Source organism: Vulpes lagopus, chromosome 3 (assembly GCF_018345385.1).
Source record: "Vulpes lagopus strain Blue_001 chromosome 3, ASM1834538v1, whole genome shotgun sequence".
NCBI classification, from domain to species: Eukaryota; Metazoa; Chordata; class Mammalia; order Carnivora; family Canidae; genus Vulpes; species Vulpes lagopus.
In genome coordinates, this window is record NC_054826.1 from 160,169,957 (window position 1) to 160,197,191 (window position 27,235).

The window sequence follows — 27,235 nt, forward strand, 5'->3', positions numbered from 1 at the left end:
TTTCTCCAAAACCCTAGGGACCACCAGCTGTGATTCTCTAAAAAGGATTTTCCATAGATCCTATACAGCATCCTGTTCTGAAAGATACTTTAAGCACCATTGAGGACATTATGCCATATAGACCTACTGGTAGATCTACTTATACACTAGCCTGGATTACCTTGAAAAGCATTTTATTTCTCTGAGCTCAAATCTGGCAGGCAATTCGAGTTGTGCCTCATTCTTAACAGAGAATGCAAGTTGCAGCAACTTGTCTTTCACTTTGGAGGAGATCTCTCTACTGGATTCCTCAGGTCTGTATTAGAAGACTCTTGCATTTTCCTGAGATTTATCTCCCATCCATTAGCATACATAAGTCTTTCGAAGGCATCAAGATTACATGCTTTCCGATATTCTCCAGATCTTATCTTCAGGATGCCATCAATATAAGGAATTTGTGTGGTATCCTGTGGAGTAAGGATATTGTCAAAACCCTGCAGACTAAATTGTGGCAAAGAGCTAGGAAGTCATATGACCTTGAAGGAAGCTGGTGAGGATGCAGTACTATCTCTGTCAGATGAAAGCAGATTCCCTTGGTGTTTTCTACTTATTGGGAAAGGGAGGAAAACTTTTGTTATATCAACTGCTGTATCCAAGGTGGCAGAGGCCACTTTTATTTGTGCTGGTAGAGAAACTACGACTTGAAGATCAGATAAAATTAAGGTCATGACTTGGTTAAGCTAAAGATAATTCATTATCATTCTTCAGAAGCCATCGTGTCTTTGTACTGGGCAATTAGGATAAAATATAGTTTCCTTAGGGAGAATGTATTAGTTGTGAAATATTATGCTAAATATGAATATGTTCATCTCTATATCCTCAGACTCTTTATGTGCCTACCACAAGTAAGGCCCAATGAATGAATGACTAAATGGATAGAATGATGATAATTGACAATTGGTTAGGCTCTAGGGAATATCTAAATCAAGTTGAGGACTCCATGTATTAAATCTTACAGTGAAGAAACAAAAATTACTAAAATCCTAGCAATTATAGCTGTGAGTTAAAAAGAATAACAAATAGAAGAGAGGATTTAATTATTAATATTTAGATTAGAGAAGAAAAAGATGATTTAACTGAACACTTCAAGTGTATAAAATATTTTTAAAAGCCATATATAGTAATTAGTTCTTCATTGCTACACAGCAAATTACTCCAAAAATTGACAACGTAAGGCAACAAATGTTTTTTATTTCACAGTTTCTATGGTTAAGAGTTGGGAACAGCTCAGCCAGGTGGCTCTGGGTCTGAGTTCATGACTTCATGAGGTTGCAGTCAAGATTTAAGCCAAAGCCATGGTCATCTGAAGGCTTGACTGTGGAGGAGCCACCTTCAAGATGGCTCACTTACACGAACGTTGGCAAGAAGCTTCAGTTCTCACCAACTGCTGACAGTTATGTGGGGTTTTCTATAGAACTTTCTGAGTATCTCCAGCCGTAGAGCAAGTGATCGAAAGGAGAGCAAAGAAGAAGCTATAATGCCCTTTATGACCTACTTTTGGAAGTCATCCAAATGTAACTTGCCACATTCTATTCCTTAGAAGCAAGTCATTAAGTCTAGTCCATACTGAAGGGATGGGGAATTATGCACCACCTCTAGAAGCTGCATATAATTTATGAACATATTTGAAAGTCACCATGGATGGTAATTAGCTGAATAAAAGTAAATGGCATTAAATTATAAGGAAGAACTCCATAATAGCATACCCACCACCTCTGTCCCTGCCATGAAATCTGGAAGCAAAAAAGATAATCTGGGATATGTATACATGTATATGTAAGTACATGTACATATGTGTGTGTGTGTATATATATATATTTGTATGGGGTTTTCTTGAGATTTTTAAGAATGTGAGTGAACATATAAATCAGTGGATCTCAATTGAAGCATTACCACTGCCTAGGGAGTCTTTCAAAAAAATTTGAGTTGACTTTTTGGTTGTCCTAGTGTTTGAGGGGGAGTACTACTGGCATTTAGTGGATGGGAGCCAGGAAAGATAGATGTTTGCAATATCTGGAACAGTTCTGTACAACTAAGACTTGCCTCACTTCCTGCTTGACTTTTCCATGTCCCACTCCTGTAGATGACAACTCATTTTTAAGTATTTGAATCTAGAAAGCCTGTTTTAAAATGACCAATGTTATTTTTGCATGGTTTCAATGAATAACAAGGAAATTTGAAGAAAGAGTCTACTTTTTTGTTAGTATTCACTAAAATTTGTTTACTTAAGAAAATCCTATCATTGACAACACACTTGTACTACTTTTCCTATATAATACACTTACATCTTCTTGCAGTTACAGCTGTTACGTTCAGTGACTCTTTCCATAGGTGCATACATACACCTGACTTAATTTATGGTCTTTCTGGTTTAGTCACTTGTATTTGCATATTGATATGCATTTAATTATAAGCCATTTAATTATAAACTATTTCTCTTATTTATATTACATGAGGACATATTGATATTTTAAAAGAAATTATGTAGATGGGTAAGTTATGTTGTCTGTATTCAAGATTATAAAGGGAGTATGGCAAAATATTTATTATAAAATGAATGTAGGGCAGCCCTGGTGGCCCAGCAGTTTCGCACTGCCTTCGGCCCAGGGTGTGAATCCTGGAGACCAGGATTGAGTCCCACGTCTGGTTCCCAGCATGGAGCCTGCTTCTCCCTCTGCCTCTGCCTTTCTCATTCTCTGGATCTCTCATGAATAAATAAATAAAATCTTTAAAAAATATATAATGTATTAGGTATGATGAGGTTAGAGAAGGACTGACCTACAGATCTGAAGTTATGCCCCCAGAGGGGGAGAGGTAGAAGGAGAAAGAGGAATCTTGAACAGGCTCCCCGCCAAGACAGATCCTGATGCGGAGCTCAATCTCATGACCCCAAGATCATGAGCTGAACTGAAATAAAGAGTTGGACATAACTGAGTGAGCCATCCAGGTGCCCCCAACAAGTCTATGAGGTTATGGCACTACTAATCACCTTATATGACAAGTGTTAGACATTTGTGGGGAAATATTCTAGAGCAGATCTATCCAGGAGCAACGAAATGTGAGTCACATGTCATGTCAAATTTTCCAGTAACCATAGTTAAGAGAATAAAAAGAGACAAGTAAAATTAATTTTAATAATATATTTTATTTAACTATAGCTATATCAAGTATGATCAATATATAAATTATTGAAATTTTTACATCTTTTTTTCCTGCATAGTGTCTTTAAAAATCTGATGTATATTTTGCACTTATAACCTGTCTCAGTTCAGGTAAGCCACATTAAAGTGCTTGGTGGACACAAATGGCTAATGGTCACCATAATGGACAGTACATTCCTGGAAGTGCCATGAATAGAGAAATTCTGAGAAAAGGAGTAAAATGTGACTAGTCCCTTGATTTATTAACAGATAAAATGCTGTTGCTGCACGTATCCCTCCTCCTCCTCTTTTTTTTTTTTTTTTTTTTCTCCCGTCACATTCCTCCAGTGGAGGTGTGGCAAGATAGGGACTTGATGGAGAAGGTAAAGAAAACGAGAGATCCCCTTGACTGAGGTGGTTTGGTTGAACTGGCCCTCGCAGCTATCAGCTCCAAGATCTGGTGGTCTTGCTCAAGCACAGGCGATCTGCAACACAACTGCCAGAGTCTGCTGAGAGGTGTAGCAGCCACTTTGTAATCACAGCCACCTGCCACAATTCAAAACTACAGAACCAAGGAAGAGCATTCTTCCCTTGACAATTAAATCTGACTTTCTCCTTTGTCCCCAGGCACCAGATCCCTTCCAACCAGATACTTGCCCTCTCCTGCCAAGTACAAATTTTTTTGTTTCAAATGATAAAGGCATCAAAATTACCTGTGTCCTCTCCTTTTCCTGCCATGTGTGTCCAACATACTGCTGATCCTCAGGTAGCCAATATCCATGTTGTTTCCCACTGTTAACAAGCTCATTCTTCATGTATCCTCTAGCAGGCAGCATTACAGCTTTTTAGCTCAGTGGTTAAAGCTTGAGCTTTACACACAGCAACATGCCAAAGTTCAAGCCCTGTTTATGCCACTGAAGAACTGTGATTTTTGAGAAGTAAATAAAACTCTGAGGGGCACTTAGATGGCTCAGCAGGTTAAGCATCTGATTTTTCTTTTTTAAGATTTTATTTGAGAGAGAGTGCGTGGAAAAGAAAGCATGAACGGGGGTGGGGAGGAGAGGGAGAAGCAGGCTCCCCTGGGATCATGACCTGAACAGAAGGCACTTAACCAACTGAGCCAACCGGGTGCCCCAGCATCTGACTTTTGATTTTTGGCTCAAGTCACATGTAACCAAGCCTCAGTCCTAGGATTGTCTCTCTCCCTTTCCCTCTGTCCCTCCCCCCCATCTCTTGACTGGAGCTCAGGCTGGTTTTTTTTTTTTTTTTTTAATCTATAAAATTTGGGTGAAAATAATATCTACCTCATAGGATGATTGTGAGACTCCAATGAGACAATGGATGTAATACATCTAGCAAAGAACTTGACACATTGTGAGTAATTAACACACTGAAGCTCTTATTATTGCACCATTTCTGAAATCTAGAATTTCTACCCTGCTCGTAGCCACCTGGTCCAAGTCCTAGTGATTTTTCAGTCTTTGTCAGGTCTCACCTTTTATCTATGGCTTCTGTAAATTTTAAAGATTTTTTTTTTAATTATTTGAGAGCGACCGAGCGAGCAAGGGGAGGAGCAGGGGGAAGGAGAACCTCAAGCAGACTCCCCATTGAGCATGGACCCTGACTCAAGCCTCAATCTCAGCACCCTGAGATCACGACCTGAGCTGAAATCCAGAGTTGGTGGCTTAGCCAACCGAGCCAGCCAGGCGCCTGCTTCTGCAAATTTTGTTGTCTCCTTTTCACATAGTTGAGAAGTCTGCCAGTATACTGGTATTGACTTCTAGTACAGGACACATAATGGTTGTTTAGTAGATTCTTTGGTTAATTGATTGATGAAAAAGGGAGAGAAAACTACAGCAGATTCTGCTAATGTCCCGATCCATGTCCCCTCAGTCCTGAGTTTGCTTACAGTTATGGCAGACTGTTCCACTGTGCCCACCAGCAAGCATGTTCTGTGTGATTCCCTCAGAAGGTCCCCAGCAGGAGGGGGTCATCCCTGTCCCCAACAGTATCTCATTTGTTAATATGTCTCTTGTTGGCCTTGCTTCCTTCCCTGTTTCACTCCCACTTAAGCTTCCTAGAATCGTCTCCTAAAGTAACCTACCCATAGCAAAGTCCTCGTCTCGGGGTTTGGTGTTGGGCAAACCTAAATAAGATGGGATCTAACATTACCAAGTCCATATTGCATGCTAAGCATCATGTTAGGCATTCTACTTTATTACCTTCTTTCATATTCTCAACATTCATGTGGGGTTTGGTGGTATCATACTCATTTTGTAGTAACAAATTAGAAAGCCAGGGCACCCGGGTGTCTCAGTGATTGAGCGTCTGCCTTTGGCTCAGGTCGTGATCCCGGGGTCCTGGGATCGAGTCTTGCATCAGGCTTCCCACAGAGACCCTGCTTCTCCCTCTGCCTGTGTCTCTGCCTCTCTCTCTGTGTGTCTCATGAATAAATAAAAATTAAAAAACAATAGCCCAAACTGAAACAAATAACGTACTCGGGATCATAAATATATTAAGTAGCCAACCTAGCAATCTAAATGCTTCCTCAGGTGCCATTTCCAAATTAATATTTGTATGGAAAGGGAATAAACTATCTCAGGGTAAAGTTAAAAGAACACTATGTCAGAAAATAGATGAAATTGGACCTTTTAGTTTTAGCAAAAATGTGACTAGAAAAACATATAAATATAAAAGCAGAATATAATAAAATGGTATCCAGAGACATTGCCCACTGACTGCTTAGCTGACATTTAAATGCTTTCTTTATAGTCTACTTTCTTTATTCTGGGAAATAAAGACAAGATAAGGCAGCAGAGGACTGTCTGAATGAGTCAGATTTTATAAGACTGTATTAGAAGATGAAACCTATTTGGCCTCTATGACATTGAAGAAAGAATGAGACAAAGGAGACTTTTCTGGGCACTTAGATACTAAAAGGAAAGGCTTGGATGGATGAGAAAAATTATTGAGAAAAATTTCTCTTCCATATTAAAATTCTTATTCAGAATTGATTTTTTTTTTATCTTCCTGAGTCACACAGGCCATGTACATAAGGGTGATTGAATTATTACACGAACTGTCAAATCCAATAAATGTGGGTAAGGAGATAGCTGGGAAAATGTTAAAGGAAGCAAAGGACAAAGAGCTATGTTTTCCATATGCAGAGACAGTGTCATTAGATGACCAATGCATTTTCTAGATTTTTTTTTAGGAGCTATACTAATCAAACTGAAAAAAATAGAAACATTCAGTTAGAATTAGAGGGTGGTATTTAGTTAATGCATGTTCTTTTCTGTCATTATGTATTTTACCTGTCAGTCAAATTTATGATTCTTGGAAAATAAAGGTGATGAGTTTGTATGAGGTAGAGCCCAGCATCTTCCAAGAAAACAGAATCAAGTCTTCAGTTTTTGCAAAGTTTGAGAACACTTGATCCTTATACTAAGCTTTGAGGCTATCACCCAAAATATACAGCAAATCTTTATTATCTATTGCCCCTAAAGTTGCTAACGTTTGCCTTTTATACTGTCACATGAAGTCATAAGGACCTAGTCAATGTGACCAGGGTATTACAGTTTCATTCGGTTGAATTTGTAAGTGGTTTTCACTTACATATAACCCAAAGGATTACATCATAATATTTACTGTAAATTTATTAGCTCTGCTATGAAGTCATTTAGTGTTAAGCCCTAGAAAAAAAGTGACTTCTAGCCAACCAAGCATTTGTAGTGTGCCCTCTAATTCACATTCTAATAAATGTCATTTTCTAAGTGCATTACCTCAGGTTTTGGCTACAACCCAGATGAGTCCTGAGAGATTAAGAGAAATGTGTTTTCTGACTGATTCATCCATATTTTATTTTACTTTTCATTAAGAAATTACTCTTTGAAGAAAATCAATAATCTCCTGTGACTGAGGGGAGAGGTTAGCGTGTTGCAGTGGTGCATTCTAATTTCTCAAATCAGGCTGCTGTTAGTCAGCTGTTGCTGATAGAGTTTTTGTCCTTTCTTGTTCCTGTAGCCTGGATACATGGAGACCCCAGGAGAGTGGTCTATCCTACAGACAGCAAGGGCCACTTCTGTGGCCAGAAGGGCACCCCCAATGAGTGAGTATGGCTGCCTTTCCTTTGTCTGGTTTTACTGTAAAGCTGGAACCTAGAAACTGTAACTGAACCAGCGTGATCTCACTCCTTGGTGAGTCACAGGTAGAAACTACACCAGGTGAGTTGTCACACAAAGGAAACTTCATTTGCACCAAATAAGTGGATCGCAGGAAATAACTTCTAAAGTTGTGACTCCCTGAGCAAAGCTGAATGGGTTCCTATTATTTAAGGTTAGGATGAATTTTTAGATAGAGAAGCCTTGTCGTGACATGCAGAGGTTGGTATAAGGTCACACACGCACCTTAAGGAAACATGCGTCGTATGTTATGTAAATGAGGCTTGTGCTCCATCATGGGCAGAGATTGAAGTAGTATAATGAGGTAATGAGCGATCTCTGGTCACTCCAGAGATCACTCTGTGGTCCATCTGTGCAGAAGTGGGTCAGAGGTTTAGTTCAAACTCGGTTTGGGTGGTCTGGGCCACCATCGCTCTTCCTCAGGCAGTCATCACTGCTTGAGGGGTAGTTTGAGGGGTAGTTTCAGTCTCCATCATGGGATGTTATGCCCATAAGTTCCTTTGCCTGAGTTAAGGGATAAGCTGGGAAGAAGAGCTTAAGGAATATGTGGGGCAGATGTTGGTGGGTACAAGCAGGTGAGCCATAATGGCTAGGCTTAGGGTCTAGCTGGTGACAAAATCATTTTTACATTAATTGTACTAGACTTCCTAAGAAGATTGAAATCCAGAAAGGAGGTTTACCCTGCCCTTTCTCCTAGAGACAGTTCTTAAGGAATTGGGAGATTTCATACTATATGACTTAGGACAAGTTGTCATTGTTATGCAGCATTTTATTAGAATGCACGAAGACTCTGCTTAATAAAAGTATAAGCATAATGGATGAGTTGGACGAGTGATTTTTATCAGAAGTCCTATTTTAAAATGCTGTATGAAATGGCTTTTGGAAGGCTGAGCTCTGAGAAGCTAAACACTGCAGTTAGAATCGTTTTTGCCATGATGCCTACTGACAAATCACTTCACTTTTGAAAGTGTGAGCCACCCAGAAAGTCCTCGGTCAGTGGTAAGCTTTTCAAACCTACTTGGCTGCTGTAGACCATGACTCTGACTAGCTGGAACAAACAAGGGAGGATGTTCTATCAAATTCCCTTCTAATATCAATCATAACAAAAGTTTCCAATTTCTGAAGGCAAGTTTTCTATTTCTTTACCTTAAAAAACAAAAGCATGAATTTTATATTTTTAGAAAATTTCCTCTCCTTTGTCACTGGTCCATTTCTTGCCATACATGTTTTTTTTTACTGGGTTTTTACTAGATCTCCTGATTCTTCATAACTAATTCAGTTTCTATAAAAGCTGGTATTGAATGGTTAAAAGACAAAATGGCAGCCCTTACTACCACCAAAAACAACAAAAAAAATAAGGCTCAGAACATTTTCCGTGTGTGTGTGGGTGTGTTTGTGCAAACATTTGTTGTGTTCAGAATGCTGCACACCCATAACTTTGGAGCTGCTTATTCCAAGAGATACAAATGAAAAAAAGAGATTCAGGAAAGGTTAATAAAATTCATGGAGTAGAATTACTGCAGATGATCAAGAGAAACTAGAACTTTGGGCAGTAGGGTGTGTGAGGATAAAATCCTTAAACAGATTGAGTTTATGACAGACAAGTAACTCCTACAACAAAAGGTCCTTGTTGTCTATTAGAGACTGGACTAAATCCTCATCTAGAGTGGAAATTCTTGTTTTAAGCTCGGAAAAATCCTAGACAGTGCCCACAAAACTTTTATACTACGAAGGACAAAGAAAGCACCAGGTGGTGTAAAAAAGAAAATCATACAAATGTCTAAATCTCTAGTTCTTAAAATAGTCTATTTTTAAAAGGGCCTCTGTAACAATAAGTTTTCTAGACCTAAGCCAATGACCTACTTATTTCCAACAAAAATGGGATACTACAAATTTCAGTACATAAAGATCATTCAAAGGCAATCCCAGTGTAACCAGAAAATATGTTCATAAGCATATTATTTATAATAACTATATCAGAAACTATATAGATATCCAATATGTGGATGATAGTGAATATGATCTCTCCAATGTAATGGAGACATTAAAAATTATGTTGATATTTTCAAGAGGTGATTCTATTGATTTTTTTTTTTTTCCTTTCTACTTTCTGGATTTTGTGTCATGATTATAATTGCTTTCCTACTCTTGAAAATAACATTCACCTGTATTTCTCTAATATTTTTATGATTCTCTTTTTTTTAATATTTAAATTTCTAATCTACTTGGAATTCCTTCTTTGAATATGGACTGAAGTAGGAATCAAACTTTTTTTCTTTTTTGTTTTTAAAGATTTTATTTATTCATGAGAGACACAGAGAAGGCAGAGACATAGGCAGAGGGAGAAGCAGACTCCCTACAAGAAGCCCACGAGATGTGGGACTTGATTCTAGGACCCCGGGATCACACCCTGAGCTGAAGGCAGATGCTCAACCGCTGACCCACCCAGGTGTCTCTCAAACTTTTTTTTCAACTGCAGATGCAATTACCTCAGAATAGTTAGTTGAATAATATGCTCTTTTCCCCACTGGTTTCTGGTACCATAATCATCATGTATCAATTACATAATATATAATTTATATTTTAAACTTTTCACTTGTTTTAATTCTTATAATGTATAGTAATTTGAAAATTTAACAAGGAAGTTTAAATGATGGCTAGAGTTTTTAATAGTAAATGAAAAGATCTATGAAAATATCAGATTTCAATCACTTAAACAGTGTGGAACTATCATAGAAATAGGCAGAAAGAAGTAAATACAATGATAAATATAAATTTGGAATGTGATAAAGATGAGATTTTGCATCAGTGGCAAAAAGATAAATTATTAAGTGGTACTGAATTAACTGAAATGCTATTCATGAATATAAAATAAAATTAGGGTAGCCCGGGTGGCTCAGCGATTTAGCGCCACCTTCAGCCCAGGGCTTGATCCTGGAGATCTGGGACTGAGTCCTGCATCGGGCTCCCTGCATGGAGCCTGCTTCTCCCTCTGTCTCTGCCCCACCCCCCATGAATAAATAAATAAAATCTTAAAAAAAATAAAATTAGATATTTATCTCCTACCTTACACCAAAATGAATACTGAAACATTGAAGATTTTGTATATAAAATATATAAGAAATCAACAGAAAAAAACGTAGTTATATTTATAGAATTATGGGGTAAAGTAGTCTTTATTTGAAAATACATTGCTACTATATTACCACTTAACTCACTGTATACAGAGTTAAAAGAAAAGTAGCAATCCAGAAAAAAAATATTTTTAATATCTATATCTGGCAATGCGTCGATAGCTTTATTATATGAACTGCTGTTAAAAAAAATTCAAAGAGGAAAAGAATAATTCAATAACAAAGTTGGCAAAAGTCACAAACGGAAAATACCAATGGCCATAATACAAGACACTGTTCATAGTTAAAGAAATGCAAATTAATACTTTTTTTTTTTTTTTGCTTGTTAGGTTGTCAAAACCTTAAAATTTTACAGTGTTGATCAGAGTGGCGGGGGGAGGGGGGGCAGGCAAAGCATATCATTTTCTACTGTGGTAGTGAAATATATTTACCAAAACTGTGGCATTTACATGTGGTGTCTCTCCTGATTGGATGGAGGCCCCCAAATGTGGGGCGACTATCTGGTGGAAGCCAGGGGTGCTGGTGGTGGCAAGAATTCACCGGAGGCAGAATAACGGAGCTAGAAGTTTATTGAATACACCACAAGGGAGCTGCAGGCCAGACCTAGAGGAGAGGCCACCTGCAAGGAGGTAGTGGGTGGGGACTGGTCCTTATGGGGGCAGGTGAGGGAGGTGTGACGGTGTGGAATTTCCCCTGCTTTGGTAACTGTGGCCGGTTAAGTAGCCCATTAGAGGGCCTATGGATCTTTTGAGGCGGGTCCTCCAATGGGCCTGTCTGTATTTAGCCAGGGGTTGGAGTCCCTTTGGGCCTCTCTCTGCTTGACCAAGTTTCCATTGCTCAAGCCTATTGTCTAAAAGGAGCTTCTGCGAAATAGTTACCAAATCTGCATATTCCTTGTAATTCAGCAGTTTTCCTCCTAGAAACTTCTGTAGTGGAAATTTGAATAAAATTTCCTAATGTTGTATTGCTATGGGTGCTATGAAATAGTAGTACTAAAAGGGAAACAGCCTAAATGGCTATAAATAGAGATGAATTAAATTACAGTACCGTCCTATGATAAAATGTTGTGTGTTTACCAGACTTAAAAATCTTGAACGTTAACTGGTAAAAAATATCATTAAATTAACACACACACACACACACACACGCACACACTTCTGTTGTAAAATGAAATGCATCTATGTCAGGATGTGTAAATTAATTTAGGCCCCCCGAACAATATAGTCCAGAAAACAGTTGTTGCCATGTCACAGAGTACTTGTACTTGTTGGCATCATGATGGACTTACAGCAACCCTTAGATTCTCAATTCTCAAAGATCTTCCATATAACTAAAAAGTTCCACGCTTACAGATGGTGGGATAATATTTGGAATGTAGAGTTTGGCCATTTTTGTGGTTTGCTTATATCCATGCTTAGCCAAAAGGACGCTAGGAGAAGCATGGGGTGTCTCTAAGGAAACAAAGGTAAACGGAGGGCTCTGTTATCAACTTTCTCTGCCTACTGAGTTTCAGGAAAGTTGTTATTCCTGATGCTGGAGTACGGTCCTGTTCTTTGGGGTTTCCACTCAATTGATTTTGATGCCACCTTCTGGCTACTACTAAAAAGTTCAGCTCATAGAGGTGCTTGAACAGAGATGCAGCGCAGTTACCAAATTAGATAAAATACTCATCCCCTGGTGTGACATTCAGTTTCAAAAACAGGTAAGATTAAGAGGACAAAACCCTTCCATTTAAGTTTTGCATCAATTTGGCATCTAAGTCGAGCAAGAAAACTCACCTTTACAGAAGAACCTCTCCTGACGTGGCAAGGAAGTCTCACAAATTTGAACATGCTACAAACCCAGATGTACTCCTTGACTTAACTCTTATTTATTTTTATTTTTAAAAGGTTTTATTTATTTAATTTTGAAAGACCCACAGGGAGAAGCAGGCTCCCTGCGGGGAGCCCCATAGGGGACTGGATCCCCGGACCTGGGATCACACACCCTGAGCTGAAGGCAGATGCTCAACCACTGAGCCCACCCAGGCGTCCCTTGATTTAACTTTTATAACATGCATCAGTATAACATGCGTGTGAAAGTAAGCGAGACATTAATGAAGAGCTTATAAGGGCAATAAAAGCAGTGGCCTCCTGTCCCAGGGCTCCTGTCCTAGGACAGGCACCCCCTCTTCTCTCTGGCCCTCCTAGTAAGTTCAGGTGCTAGAACAGAGTGCCATAGGCCGGGCGGCTTGGAAATGACAGATACTCCTTTCTTACTGTTCTGGGGACTGGAAGTCAACCATCAGGGGGCCAGTGTGCTCGGGCTCCTGGGGGGGGGGGGCGTTCCCCTGTGTGCAGACCTTCAGACGGAGCAAGGGGATAGAGAGCTCTCTGGGGTCTCTAATGAGAGCATGTTCACTAGGGCTCCACTCTCATGACCCAATCACCTCCCAAAAGTCCCACCTCCCGGTGCTATCACATTCCAGGGTAGGATTTCAACGTAAGAATTTGCGGATAGACACAGACATCCAGCCTGTAACACTGGTCTTCGTTCTTCTGGTGGTTTGGCTCTTGTTGTTTTTGTAGGACTTTATTTTTTTTATTTTTATTTTTATTTTTTTGTATGACTTTAATAGGATTATTCTCTTGTGCTTTGCTAATGTTAGGAATATCCACTGGGGGGAGAAAATAAGTATCCCCTGACAGCTTCCTATGAAAAATAAAGATTTAATTCATTTATATTATCTCTTTCCCTGATCCCTAACCCCTCTCTGTTTATAATCAGGTTATTACCTTTAGATTTTCATATGGTTACTTCTGTGACTTTAAATAGTAAACTAAGCCCTCTGTTTCCTGTTCCGTCAACTTTTGTCAGTGTTTTGACTCCTTTTTGTATAAAAGGAGGATATTATTCCGTTGCCCTTCTCTCCCTCTTTCTTTTCATTTCCCCTTCCCCTTTCTATATTTATGCTTTACGGAGTCAAATAGGTTATGGAGTTCAGTTCTGCAACTTGAACAGAACCTTTCACGATCCACTGGTAGGTTGATTCTAGAAGTTGGAAACAAAAGACTTTGACTTTATAACTCTCTAAATTTTATTCGGTACTGGGCCGTTCCATTTTCATGTCTACTCGGTCACTAATATCAAAGTCAAATCGTATGCTTTATTGGCAGCTTAGTATCTTCCACATTTCAGTTTGCTTTAACATAGAGCGTTAACATTCTTTATAATATTAGCCAACAAGTTTTTTCTTTAAAAAAATTTTTCTGACCCATGGTTGACTTCTAATGTTACCTTACATGTAATGTAACACGTAATTATATATAAAGTCGACTTATAATGTTTCAGGTGTGCAACATAGGGGTTCGACAACTGTATACATTTGGGGATGCTCACCATGTTAAGGGTAGATACCATCGGTCATCTCAGAAATGACAATATTATTGGCTGTATTCCCCATGCTGTGCTTCTCCTGTGATCTATTTATTTTATAACTGGAAGCCTGTACCTCTTAACCCCCATCCACCTATTTTGCCTATCTCCTTTCCCCTGCCCCTCTAGAAACTGCCAGTTTGTGAGTCCGTTTCTGTTGTTCATTCGTTCACGTTTTGTGGCATAGATACACAATGGAATATTAGCCATAAAAAAAGAATGAAATATTGCCATTTGCAACAACACAGATGGACCTAGAAGGTATTACACTAATTTTTTTTGTGACTAGCCTTTATCAGGACCACAAGGTTGTCTACGCAATCGCTCCATTTTTCAGAGGCCCCTTTTACTCTGAAGACAACCTGCAGACCTTCTGTCTTTTTGTTTCACTTAGGACCTGGTAAATTTTAGGCCTACCGCATAACTAATTTTGGGACTTGTCTACCACATTAGATTAGATCCTGGTTCTAGAGTTGCCAGATTTAGCAAGCGAAAACACAGAACACCCACTTAAATTTTAATTTCAGATAAACAACAGACACTTCTTAACGTATGTGTGTCCCATGTACTGTTTCCTATTTGCCAATTTATTGTCCTTGCTGACACGCCCTTGTTTTGATGGAGAACACGCTCGATGATGTTCCTAGGAAAGGGAAGCGCGGAAATATATTTGCTGAGTCCCTAGAAATATTTTTCCTTTCTCTCTTGGTAGTTGATTGACGGTCTACTGATGGATTTATTCCTTGAAAGACAATTTTTGTCAGAAATGTGAAGACTTTGTTTCAAGGTTTTTTGCATCCAGTGTGTCTAAATGCCAGTCTGATTCACATATCGTGTGGTGACCTTTTTTCTCTTGGAAAAGGCCTTTAAAATAATTTCTTTAGTGTTTTGAAATCTCACAATGTAACCTAGGTCTTTTTCTCTTCTTAAATTCTTTTTGTTCAGTCCTGAATCCTTTAATCCTTTAATTCTGACAGACTAGGATTCTCATTAGCCATGGAAAATTTTCTTCAGTTATTTCTTTGCTGTTTTCATCCTTCCCAATTTATTGGTTGTCTCTTTGGAACTCTGACTACACCTTGGACCTTTTGGATTCATCTTTTTTTTGTTTTGTTTTGTTTCACCGTTTTATTTAAATTCCAGTTGGCTAACATACAATGTAATGCTTAAGGTGTAGAGTTTAGTGATTTATCACTTCCAACAATACCCAGTGCTCCTCATCACCAGTGCCCTCCTCAATGCCCATCACCCATTTAACTTATCCCCCCTCCCGTCCTCTCCAACAACACTGTTCTCTATAGTTAAGAGTCTGTTTTATGGCTTACCTCTTTGTTCCCCTTATGTTCATGTTTTGTTTCTTAAATGCCACATATGAGAGAAATCCTATAGTACTTTTCTTTCTCTGACTTATCTCTTAGCTAATACTCTCTAGCTTCATACGCATTGCTGCAAATGGCAAGATTTCAGTCTTTTTGATGGCTAATATTTCTGTGTGTGTGTGTGTGTGTGTGTGTGTACACATGACCCCATATCTTTATACATTCATCAGTCCAGGGGCATCTGGGCTCTTCCCATAGCTTGGCTATTGCTGATAATGCTGCTATAAACGTCAGGGTACATGTATCCCTTCAAATCAGTATTTTTGTATCCTTTGGGTAAATACCTAGTAGTGCAATTGCTGGGTCCTAGGGTAGCTCTATTTTTAAGTTTCTGAGGAATCTTCATACTGTTCTGCAGAGTGGCTGCACCAGTGTGCATTCCTACCAGCAATGTAAGAGGGCTCCCCTTTCTCCACATCCTCACCAACACCTGTTGGTTTCCTGTGTTGTTGATTTTAGCCATTCTGACAGCTGTGAGGTTAATATCTTATTGTAGTTTTGATTTGCGTTTTCCTAAGAATCAGTGACATTGAGCATCTTTTCTTGTATCTGTTGGCTATTGGAAGTCTTTGGAAAAAATGTCTATTCATGTCTCCTGCCCATTTTTTAACTGGGTTATTTATTTTGGGGGGTGTTGAGTTTGACAAGTTCTTTATACATTTTAGATACTAATTCTTTATCAGATATGTCATTGCAGATATCTTCTCCCATTCTGTAGGTTGCCTTTTTGTTTCATTGATTGTTTCCTTAACTGTGCAGAAGCTTTTTATCTTGATGAAGTCCCTGTAGTTCATTTTTTCCTTTTGTTTCTCTTGCCTCTGGAGACATGTCTAGTAAGAAGTTGCCAAAGCTGATGTCAAAGAGATTACTGTCCAAGAGGACTTTGCTGCTTTCCTGTCTCACATTTAGATCTTTCATCCATTTTGAATTTATTTTTGTGTGTGGTGTAAGAAAGTGGTCCAGCTTCATTCCTTTGCACGTGGCTGTCCAGTTTTTCCAACAAACACTTGTTGAAGAGACTGGCTTTTCTTCCACTGGATGTTCTTTCCTGCTTTGTCAAAGATTAGTTGACCACATAGCTGTGGGTCCATTTCTCGGTTCTCCACTCTGTTCCGTTGATCTATGTGTCTGATTCTGTGCCAGGACCACACTGTCTTGATGATCATAGCTTTGTAATACAGCTTGAAGTCCAGAATCCTGATGCCTCCAGTTTTGCTTTTCTTTTTCAAGATTGCTCTGGCTATTCAGGGTCTTTTCTGGTTTCACACAAATCTTAGGATTATTTGTTATAGGTTCTGCGAAAAACACTGATGGTATTTTGCTAGAGGTTGCATTAAATGTGTAGATGTCTTTAGGTAGTATAGACAATCTAACAATATTTGTTCTTCCAATCCATGAGCATGGGATGTTTTTCCATTTCTTTGTCTCATCTTTAATATCTTTCATCAGTGTTTTATACTTTGTAGAGTACAGATCTTCTACCTCTTTGGTTGGGTTTATCCCTAAGTATCTTATGGTTTTTAGTGCAATTATAAGTGGGTTCAATTCCTTGATTTCTCTTTCTGTTGTTTCATTACTGTATAGAAATGCAACACATTTCTGCATGTTAAAATTTTGTATCCTGAAACTTTACTGAATCCATGTATAGGTTCTTTGTTATTTAAAAAAATAATTTATTTATTCATGACAGACAGAGGCAGACACCTAGGCAGAGGGAGAAGCAGTCTCCCAGACTCGATCCCAAGACCCCAGGATCACGACCTGAGCCAAGAGCAGACACTCAACCACTGTCCCTCATGTATCAGTTCTAGCAATTTTTTCATGGAGCTTTTGGGTTTTCTACACAGAGTTTCCTGGCATCTGTAAATAGTGAAAGTATGGCTTCTTCCATGCTGACTTGGATACCTTTTATTTATTTTTGCTGTCTGCTTGCTGAGGCTAGGACTTGCAGGACAATGTTATTTAACAGTGGTGAGAGTGGAAATCTTGTCTTGTTCCTGACTAGAGAGGAAAAGCTCTGTTTTTTCCCCATTGAGGATGACATTAGCTATGGGTCTTTCATGTATGGCCTTTTATGTTGAGGTATAATCCTCCTATCCATACTCTTTTGAGAGCTTTTATCAATAAAGGGTGATGTATTTTTCAAATGCTTTCCATCTATTGAGAGGATCATATGGTTTTTATCCTTTCTTTCATAGGTGTGATATAATCGTGTATTTTTAAATATTAAGCCACCCTTGCAACTCAGGAATAAATCCCACTTGATTGCGGTGAATGATTCTTCTAATGTGCTATTGGATTCAATTTGTTAGTATTTTGTTGAAGATTTTTGCATCTATGTTCATCAGGCCTTTTAGCCTGCAGTTTTCTTTTTTAGTGGAGTCTTTAGTTTTGGAATCAAGATAATATTGGCCTCATAGAATGAGTTTTGAAGTTTTCCTTCCATGTCTATATTTTTTGGGGGACAACTTGAGAAGAATAGATGTTAACTCTTCTTTAAATGTTTCATAGAATTCCCCTGGGAACCATCTGACCTTTAGGCTTCTGTTTGTTGAAAGATTTTTGTCTTTAATATCTTATTTATCTAGACAGCATAAGCAGGGGGAGGGGCAGAGGGAAAAAGAGAGAATCCCAGGCAGACTCCAGCTTCAGCGTGGAGTGCCATGTAGGGCTCAATCCCATGACCTTGAGATCATGACCTGAGCAGAAACCAAGAGACGCTTAACTGACTGAGCCACTCAGGTGCCCCTCTTGGGAGACTTTGATTGCTGATTCAATATCTCTACTGGTTATGGGTCTGTTGAAGTTTTCGATTTCTCCCTGTTTCAGTTTTGGGAGTTTATAGGTTTCTAAGAATTATTCTATTTCTTTGAGATGTGTCTGTCTGTCTTTCTTGATGAGTCTGGCTAAAGTTTTTCAATTTTGTTAATCTTTTCAGAGAACCAGCTCCTGCTTTCACTGATCTGTTCCATTGTTTTGTTTTCTTTTTCTTCCTGTTTCAATTATTTCTGCTTTGATCTTTATTATTTCCTTCCTTCTACTGGTTTTGGGTGTGATTTGTTTTCTAGCTCCTTTATGTGTAAGGCTGGGTTGCTTAATTGAGATTTTTTTCTTGCTTTTTGAGGTAGGCCTCTATGCCTATAAATCTGCCTATTAAAACAGCTTTTGCTGCATCCTCCAAATTTTGGACCATTGTATTTTCTATCTTCATTTGTCTCCACATATTATATGATTTCCTCTTTGATTTCTTGGTTGGCTCATTCATTGTTTATAGCATGCTATTTATTCTCTATGAATTTGTTCTTTTCAGATTTTTTTCTTGTGATTGATTTCTAGTGTCATAGAGTTTTGATCAGAAAAATGCATAGCATGACTTCTATCTTTTGAGACTTATTTTGAGGCCTAATATGTGATCTCTTCTGGAGAATGTTCCATGTACACTTGAAAAGAATGTGTAGCCTGCTGTTTTTCAGTGCAATGTTCTGATATATCTTTTAGATCCATCTGGTCTAATTGTTATTCAAAGTCACTGTTTCCTTGCTGATTTTCTGTTTGGATTATTTGTCCATTGATGTAAGTGGGGTGTTAAAATCCCCTTCCATTATTTCTCTACTGGCCATTTCCTTAATGTTTACTGCTTTATGTATTTGGATGCTCCTGTGTTGGATGCATATATATTTATAATTGTTATATCTTCTTGTTGAATTGTTCCCTTTATTATTATATTATTATTACTATCTTTATTTCTTTTTACAGTCTTGTTAGAAAGTCTAATTTGTCTGATATAAATATTGGCATCCTTGCTTTTTTTCACTTCCATTTGCCTAATAACTGGTTTTATAACCTTCACTTTCAATCTATATCGTCTTTAGGTCTGAAATGAGTTTCTTATTGGCAGCATGTAGATGGGTCTTGTTTTTTTATTCATTCTGACATACTTTGACTTAGAGTTTTTAGTCCACTTACATTCAAAGTAATTATTGACAGGTATATACTTATTGCCATTATCCTATTATGGTTTTTGTAGTTCTGTTCCTTATCTTGCTCTCTTTTCTCACAGTTTGATAGCTTTCTTCAGGTGATATGTTTGGATTTCTTTCTCATTTTTTGCATGTCTGCTACTAGTTTTTGATTTTCTGGTTATCATTAGATTTGTAGATAACCAATCCATATAACAGTCTATGCTAAATTGCTGGTCACAAAAGTTTGAACCCATTCTTTCCTCCTCTCCTCCCCACATTTTAGATATATGATGTGATTCTCTATATCCTTTCATGAATCCCTTGACTGAATTTTACAAATATACTTAATTTTATTGCTTTTGATCTTCCTACTTTTCTTAATCTTGTGTGTGGCCTTTCCTTTCCACTCAGAGTCCCCTTTAACATTTCTTGTACGGCTCATTTAGTGGTCATGAATTCCTTTGACTTTTGTTTGTCTAGAAAATTCTTTATCTCTCCTATTCTTAATGATAGCCTTGCTAAATAGAATATTCTTGGTTACAGGTTTTTTTCTTTCAGTACTTTGAATATATCATGGAACTCTCTTCAGGCCAGCAAAATTTCTGCTGAGAAATCAGCTGATGGCCTTATGTGATTTCCCTGATATGCAACTGCTTTTTTTTCTCTTGCTGCTCTTAAAAATTCTGTTTAGCCCCCCTCCCCTTTTTTTAGCCATTTTAATTACTATGTGTCCTGGTATGGACCTTCCTGGGTTGATTTTGTTGGGGCTTGTCTGTGCTTCTGGGATTTGGATTTCTGTTTCCTACCCCAGATCTGGGAAGTTTTCACCTACTCTTTCTTCAAATTTTCTAGCCCTTTTCTCTCTCTTCACTTTCTAGGATCTATATAATGTGAATATTAGTACCCTTGATGGTGTCACAGAGATCCCTAAGTCTATTTTCATTTTGTATTATTTTTTTCTCTCTCTTGTTCAGGTTGATTGTTTTCCATTAGTCTGTGCTCTAGATCATTAATCTGTTTCTCTTCTTCCTCTATTCTACAATTTATTTCATTTAGTGTATTTTTAATTTTAGTTATTGTTACTTCATCTCTGATTCTTTTATGTTTTTTGTCTCTTTGTTGTGGTCTCACTGAGGTCCTCTACCCTTTTCTCAAGTCTGAGTATTTTATGACCATTACTTTAAATTCTCTAACGGGTATGTATATATTACTTTATTACATTTAGCTCTCTTGCTGTGATTTTTGTCCTGTTTTTTTTTTAGTTGGAACAAATTCCTCTGTCTCTTTATTTTGTGTAACTCTGTTATTATGTTTGGAAAGTCCACTATGTCTCCTGCTCTTGAAAGCAATGGCCTTATGAAGGAGAGGTCCTGTAGTGCCCTACACTGCAATGTCCCCTGTTCACCAGAATCTGGTGCTTTAGGAATGTCTCTTCTATATGTCGTGTGTGCCCTGCTGTTGTGGCTGAGCTGTTTTTACCTTTATTCCAGTCCTCTGCAATGGTTCTCTTTCCTTCTTGTGGGCAGGATTTATTCTGTCCTGCACTTGAGTTGAGTCCTATCAGATGTTTGCTGGAGATGCAGTAGCACTGAACTTCAGGGTTCTTTCTCTCTGTTGTCCCTTGAGAAGCTTTCATGGGTGGGGAGGGCCTGTTGTTAGACCAGATGTCTGCCCCCAACCCACCAAATTCAATGTGAGCCAAATTCAATCTGGTGTGTATGGTTCTCAGTCCCTTTCTGTTGGGTAGGAGTGACTTTGCACTCTCTCAGGTTTTCTTGCACTCTGCCAGGCTTGTGGTAGCACTTTGGATGGTCTCTCCAAGGTTGTATTGAAGGGAGCAGGTCCACGGGGGTGAGGTGCACAGTGTCAGGAAGCTTTGCTCAAGTCTGCTTGGGAGTAAACCTAGAGTGGAAGCTTGACTGTGCAAAGGCATGTCTGCTGGAGAATGAGGGGGCAGGGTACAGTGTTGGCAAGTGAGATACCAAATGTTGGCACCGTGCTGGCTCCCACAAGTGTCCCTGTAAGTTTGGGGGTGGGGTGGGGCAGAGAAGGGAAATGACACCTATAAGCTCTTTTGTTCTTGGAGAAGTCCCCCCCCAAAATCTCTGCTCCTCCAGCCTTTGTTCCAAGATTAATAAGCAAATCTCCATCCTGTATTCCCCAGATATTATTCAAACTGTTGCTTCTATGCTGTATCTTAGTGGGGCTGTTTGTTGTGCTTTTTAAGGGTGGGGACTCTTTCCTCCTGCCCTCCAGGCTTTCCCAGCTTTTCCAGGGTCCAGCCTGCTGACCTTTAAATTTCCAGGTACTAATCCCAATGCCTGTAAAAAATCACAAAGTTCAGCTCCTTTGGTTTTCAAAGCCAAATGTTTTGTCGATTCATCTCCCCCATGCCTGGGCTGCCTGGTGTGAGGATCTGTTTCTTTTCCATCTCTGCACTTGCATTGTCCCTCCTGGGAGAGTCCTATGGGTCTGTTTAACTCCTGTCTTGTCTCTGTCCTTCCTAACCTCTTCAAGTTAGCCTCTTCTCTATGTTTAGCTGTGGAGAATTTGTTCTGATAGTCTTTGGTCATTTTACACTGATATGGGTGTTGCCTAGTTGTATCTGTGGATGGGGTAAGCTTAGGGTCTTTATACTCTTCCATCTTCTTCATATTTTTGATCTTTAAAAGTTCTCTTACCGTCTATTTCTTATTATATACTGCTCTTATTTTATGGATAGTCTGCTTGAGTTACTTTGAAAATACTGGATTTAAAAGTCCATCCTATGCCCTAAATTATTTGATTTCATCTAGCATCAGTTTTTGTTTACTTTAGTCTTTCTCTTTCATATGCTGATTCCTCCTTACATTCCTGATTCTACTTGATTGCCCATTATTATTAAAGAACTAAGTCACTTCTGTGAATTTGTCCCAAAGCTATGTTAGTAGTTCTGTTTTTCTGTGAGACCTCTTCCCTGTATAGGGTGATAAGGCCATGTTCACGGTCAGATTTCACTACAGCATGAACTGATGGGAAACTGGCTGTCAGGTCTGGGCTTTCAAAGTGACAGGCTTGTAGGCTGGGGCACCAAATTCTGTAAAAGCCTTTGCTAACCCCAGAAGGCTCATTCCCCAAAGGAGGCCTCAGGTTTTGCATGTTTTTCCTGGATGCTGGAATTCCAAGTGCAGGGGCATGGGAGAAAAGAGAGGTGCTGGTTTGTACTGTAGTTCTGTATATAAATCTTCAATTAATCTTGTTTTCAGCCACATTTTTTCACTTTCAAAACTGAATCCAGCATCTCATGATTTCTAACAGGCAAGTTGTATCCCACCCTTTCCATACTCCTTTGTGGTGCACTCATCACTCAGCATACTCTCATATGTTTTCCATCTTCTAGAAATTGCTGAACTCTCATTCAGTTGTGAACAGATCTTGTCTTTCCCCACCCTCAGCTGGTTTGATGAGGTTTATTACTTTTTGTACTTCCATTCTTTTATTTCCATGAGTTTCAGGAAAGAGGAGAGAAAGGCTTAAGTGCATGGTACAGCATTTTGAACTACTAGTTTGCAATTGATTTTACTTTGTTGTTTCTTGATGGAAATACAGTGTAAGTTAAATAGTTACTCCTTCAGTCATTCCCATGGAATTGCTCAGTTGCAACCATCACCACCTACTCTGTACCTGAGGAATCTGAGGTTCACTGAAGTTTTATTTTCATTTTTTAAGATTATTAGAGAAGGAGAGTGAGTGTGAGTAGGGGGGAAGGGTAGAGGGAGAGCACAGAGGCCAACACAGGGCTCTATCCACAGACCCTGAGATCATGACCTCATGATCATGACTGACCTGAGCCAAAATCAAGCATCAGATGCTTAACTGACTGAACCACCCAGGTGCCCCATGAGGTTCACTGAAGTTTAAGGAAATCAAACAGACTGTGATTGAATGACTATGGCTTTGTACTGGAAAGCTAAGTTGGAGTCTAAGATTAAACAACAACAACTTATTCTGGAATTATTCTCATTCATTCTGCAACATTTGATAAATATCTAGAAAGGGCCAAGTACTAGGTTGTGTTGGCAAAGTAGGGATATTAAAGTGAATAAGGTATGAGCCTTACCCTTGACAATAGCATAATTTGCTGAATAACTTCAGTTTATGTAGCATTTTGCAGTTTATAAATCAGTTTTACCTATGAGGGACTCTTGACACCTAGAGATTTACCATTCAGTTTTAAATAATCCCAAGGAACTCCATGACATGCAATAATTTCTTCATTTGCATGGGTACAAATTCAAATCACATGTACCAGAATACTGTGTAGATGATAAGGCTGTTTGAGTGGTGAAAGAGTGAATCTGGCTCTTATGGAATCATTATTTTTCAATGGCAACACAGTCTTCTTTGTGGATGTGAAATTCTTTAGCCAATCTGCTGTTGATGGACAATTTCATTATTTCAGTTTTTTACTATTACAAAAAGGAGCTGTGAATGTTAGGCAGCTTAAAGGGGAGTTGGGGACTATACTGTAGCTGTCTAGGGAAAATGAAGGCAATTTTTAAAGGTCATTATATTAAAAGTATACAGAGTCTGAAATGATATGGAATATTTCCACAGTCACTAAAGATTACTTTATGTTGTTTTCTTAACAGGAACAAGACCATTCTGTTTTACTTTAACTTACTCAGCTGTACCAGTCCCTCTGTGGTGGTAAACCTGCAGTGCCCTACCACACAGGTAAGGCAAAAAAATGCCTTGCAATTTTGAACATTTTTGGATAAAAGAATTCAATTCCATTTGAATTCTGTGTATGCATAGTTAACATGGACTAATGGAAGGTGGGAAGACACAAGCATGAGCTCTTTTTGTTTAGATACAATCAAATGATATCAAAATGAAGCAGGATTAATCATTGTAGTATCACTAAAGAACCTTGGCGATTTGGTCAAACAACCTATTTTTATAAAATAAACTGAAGGTCTGAGAAGTGATATTTTTCTCAAGATCAGTATTAGGAACAGTAAAACTAGCTATTATAATAAACTTGAGTTTTTCAGTGACTTAACATAGTAGTTTATTCCTGGCCATACAACAGGATCAGGCTGGTGTTTATGGTCAGTGGGCAACTCTTCTCTAGGCTCCTTTCATCTGGCGGCTCTGCCTCCATCCTTCTCATCATCTGCATCCACCTGTCAGGGAAATAGAAGATGAATAAAGCGTCTCTGCTCTTAAAAGCCTTGGATTAAAAATGTTCACACATCACACTTCTACTCATACAACATACATGTTATTTTTATATGTTCACTCCGAGATGCAAGAAGGAAGGACGAAAGCAATGTACTTGTGGGATGAGGCATAGACTTCAATGGCAATTAGTTAGGTCTTCCCTAGTCTATCCCTCTGTCCTCCAGAATCCCCTTCTTCCCAAGGAGACAGCCCAGCATTCCATGTAGTACTATCTTTAACCCAAAGTCCAAGGATTTATGGGTGATACGTCCTCTATCAGATCTTCCCATTGAAAATGCAATGAGGGCCAAGGCTAGGACTATAAGGATACAAACTCCAATTCAGAAAGGAGTGATAAATGCACAGTGGTCTCTGGTGCATGGAAACAGTTTTATTAGACCTGGATTGTTATTCCTCATTTCACCCTATGGTCCTTTACTCAACCACCCGGGAGGATATTTCCTCTCTGCTGGCCTCAGACCACATCATTGCTGAGCACTGGAGACATAAGCTCTTTTGATGGCAACAGAGCTTTGAAGCTCCCTTGCTATTGTGCAAATTTAGCACCTCAAAGACTGTTTTAACAGTCAAAGGCCTTTTCAGGTTAGCTCATGAATTCTGTGGCAGCACAACTACCCCAAAAATGTAGTAGGCTTCTAACTTCTATTTCCTTTTTGTTCCATGTGCCAGTAAACCACACCCAAGATCTTCCCTGATCTAGTTGGTAATTCTGCTTTCTTCCTCTCTTCCTCATCTCTCTCTCATAGACTTTTGATATTTCCTGCTGAGACTGAAGCCAACCTCAGACCCTGGCATCTTCGTTCTGTGACTACCTCTACCACAAGACTTTGTTTTCTACCACAGCCCCCCTCTCCCAGGATCAAATTCTTGACCTTGTCAGTACTAGTAATTACCTCCCTTCATAAATCTCAGTTTCAAACATCCCAATGTCTGACCACTGCAATGCCTTTAACATTCCAACTCCAATCATAGTACCTCATTGGCACCTACAAACCCTTAATGCTAACCATCCCCCCCCCCCCGCCCCAATGTCCCTCAGTTCCTTCATGTTTTCATTTCCCTCTGTGTCTGACTTAGATTTCATGGTCCTTCTTAAAATCCACTCCCTTATATAAACTCAATTTCTTTGTCCCCTCCCACGTAGTTGTTGTTCCCTGGCAAAACCTCATCCTTAGCTAAGTGCAGCTCTCTGCCTATTCCATGCCTGAACTCAGGCAGCCATGAGTTGTAGGAGAAAATATATAGAACAGTCCTTTCAACTCAGAGCGACTAACCTCGTGGGCCCTTAGTGCTGTCCCACAACCATGCTACAGACTTTGTTCACTAGCTTCGCCTTCTAGTAAACAATTTCATATATTTTTCCCCTTACCTTAAACTTCCCAATCTTCTTGTCAGTCTCTGACTTTGCTTCCTTATTTTACTGAGAAAAGCGTAAGCATTCAAAGACAAATTTTGAAAGATCCTACAGTGACCTCCTCTTGCCTACCTGTTGTCATTTATGTTCATGTATTTGTTCAACCTTTCCTTGTTATACTGTGGTTGAACTGCCCTTGCTCCTCAGGTCATCCTTTTTTTTTTTTTTTTTTTTTGTAGTTAACTTTTTTTTTTTTTTAAGATTTTATTTATTCATGAGAGACATAGAGAGAGGCAGAGACATAGAGGGAGAAGCAGAGTCCCTGTGGGAAACCCGATACAGGACTCCATCCTAGGACCCTGGGATCACATCCTGAGCCGAAGGCAGACACTCAACCACTGAGCCACCCAGGTGCCCCCTCTATCGATTTGTGCATTATCTCTCTCACACACACTCAAGCACATCATTCCAGAAATTTTCTGTTTTTTTCTTATCATTACCATTTTTCTTTCACTAGTAAATCATCCCCATCAATATACAAACATGCTGTTATTTCTTCTATCTCAGAAAAATTCTCTCCTTTACCCCACAACCCTCCCTGCCCACACACAACCTCCAGGTACTGCTCCATATCTTACCTCTGTTTTGCAAAAGTCCTCAAACAGTCTATGCTCAGTGTGTCTAAATCCTCTCTTCTCATTCAGGCTTTTACTCCTACTCCAATTGCCCCCAAATGATACCATCGACCTCCATATTATCAAACCGGTGGCCAATTCTCGTTCCACATTTATATGATCTAACAACATTGTTTATTCAAGCCTCCTCCTCAAAACACTTTCTTGATGTGGCTTCCATGGCACAACATTCTTCTAGGTTTCCTCCCAGATCTCTGGCTACTCCTTGTTAGTCTCCTTTGCTGATTTTTCTTCATCTTTCCAACATCTTGTAAATGTTGGAATTCCCTCCCATCACCAAGCTTAGTCCTTTTCAAAATCTACGCTTACTCTCTTGGTAATCTCGCCTAGTCTTATGGTTTCATCATCTACATGCTTCCCTCCCTAATTTATATCTCCAGATAAGTCTACTCCCTAAACTCCTGATCTTTATATCCAACCTCCTACGCAAGGCCTACATGGATATTTAGTTGACGTCTCAAATGTAACATGTCCAAAACTCAATTCCTAATGTCTGACTTCTTCCTTGATATTATTCTCCAATCCCATCGGTCTTCCCTGTTTCGGTTAAGGCCAGCTCCAAATATCAATGAATCATCTTGGTTCCTCTTTTTTTTTTTTTTTTTTTTTTGGACTGATGTATGAACTGCCAGCTAATTCCTCTGGTCTCCCTTCAAAATATACCTGGACCAAACTACTTTTCACCATCTCTTCCTTTTTTTAAAGAATCAT

The 27,235-nt window shown here is 38.9% G+C and overlaps 1 protein-coding gene across 1 annotated transcript in view; it reads left to right on the top strand.

The window, feature by feature from the left end:
• The window catches only part of SLC44A5 (solute carrier family 44 member 5), a 110,814-nt gene that overhangs the window by 34,005 nt on the left and 49,574 nt on the right, over window positions 1-27,235 (top strand). Inside the window, exons 3-4 of the mRNA XM_041749495.1 lie at window positions 7,203-7,287; window positions 23,881-23,965. Of these exons, the coding sequence (XP_041605429.1) occupies window positions 7,203-7,287; window positions 23,881-23,965 (170 nt within the window). The remainder of the gene's footprint in view (window positions 1-7,202; window positions 7,288-23,880; window positions 23,966-27,235) is intronic.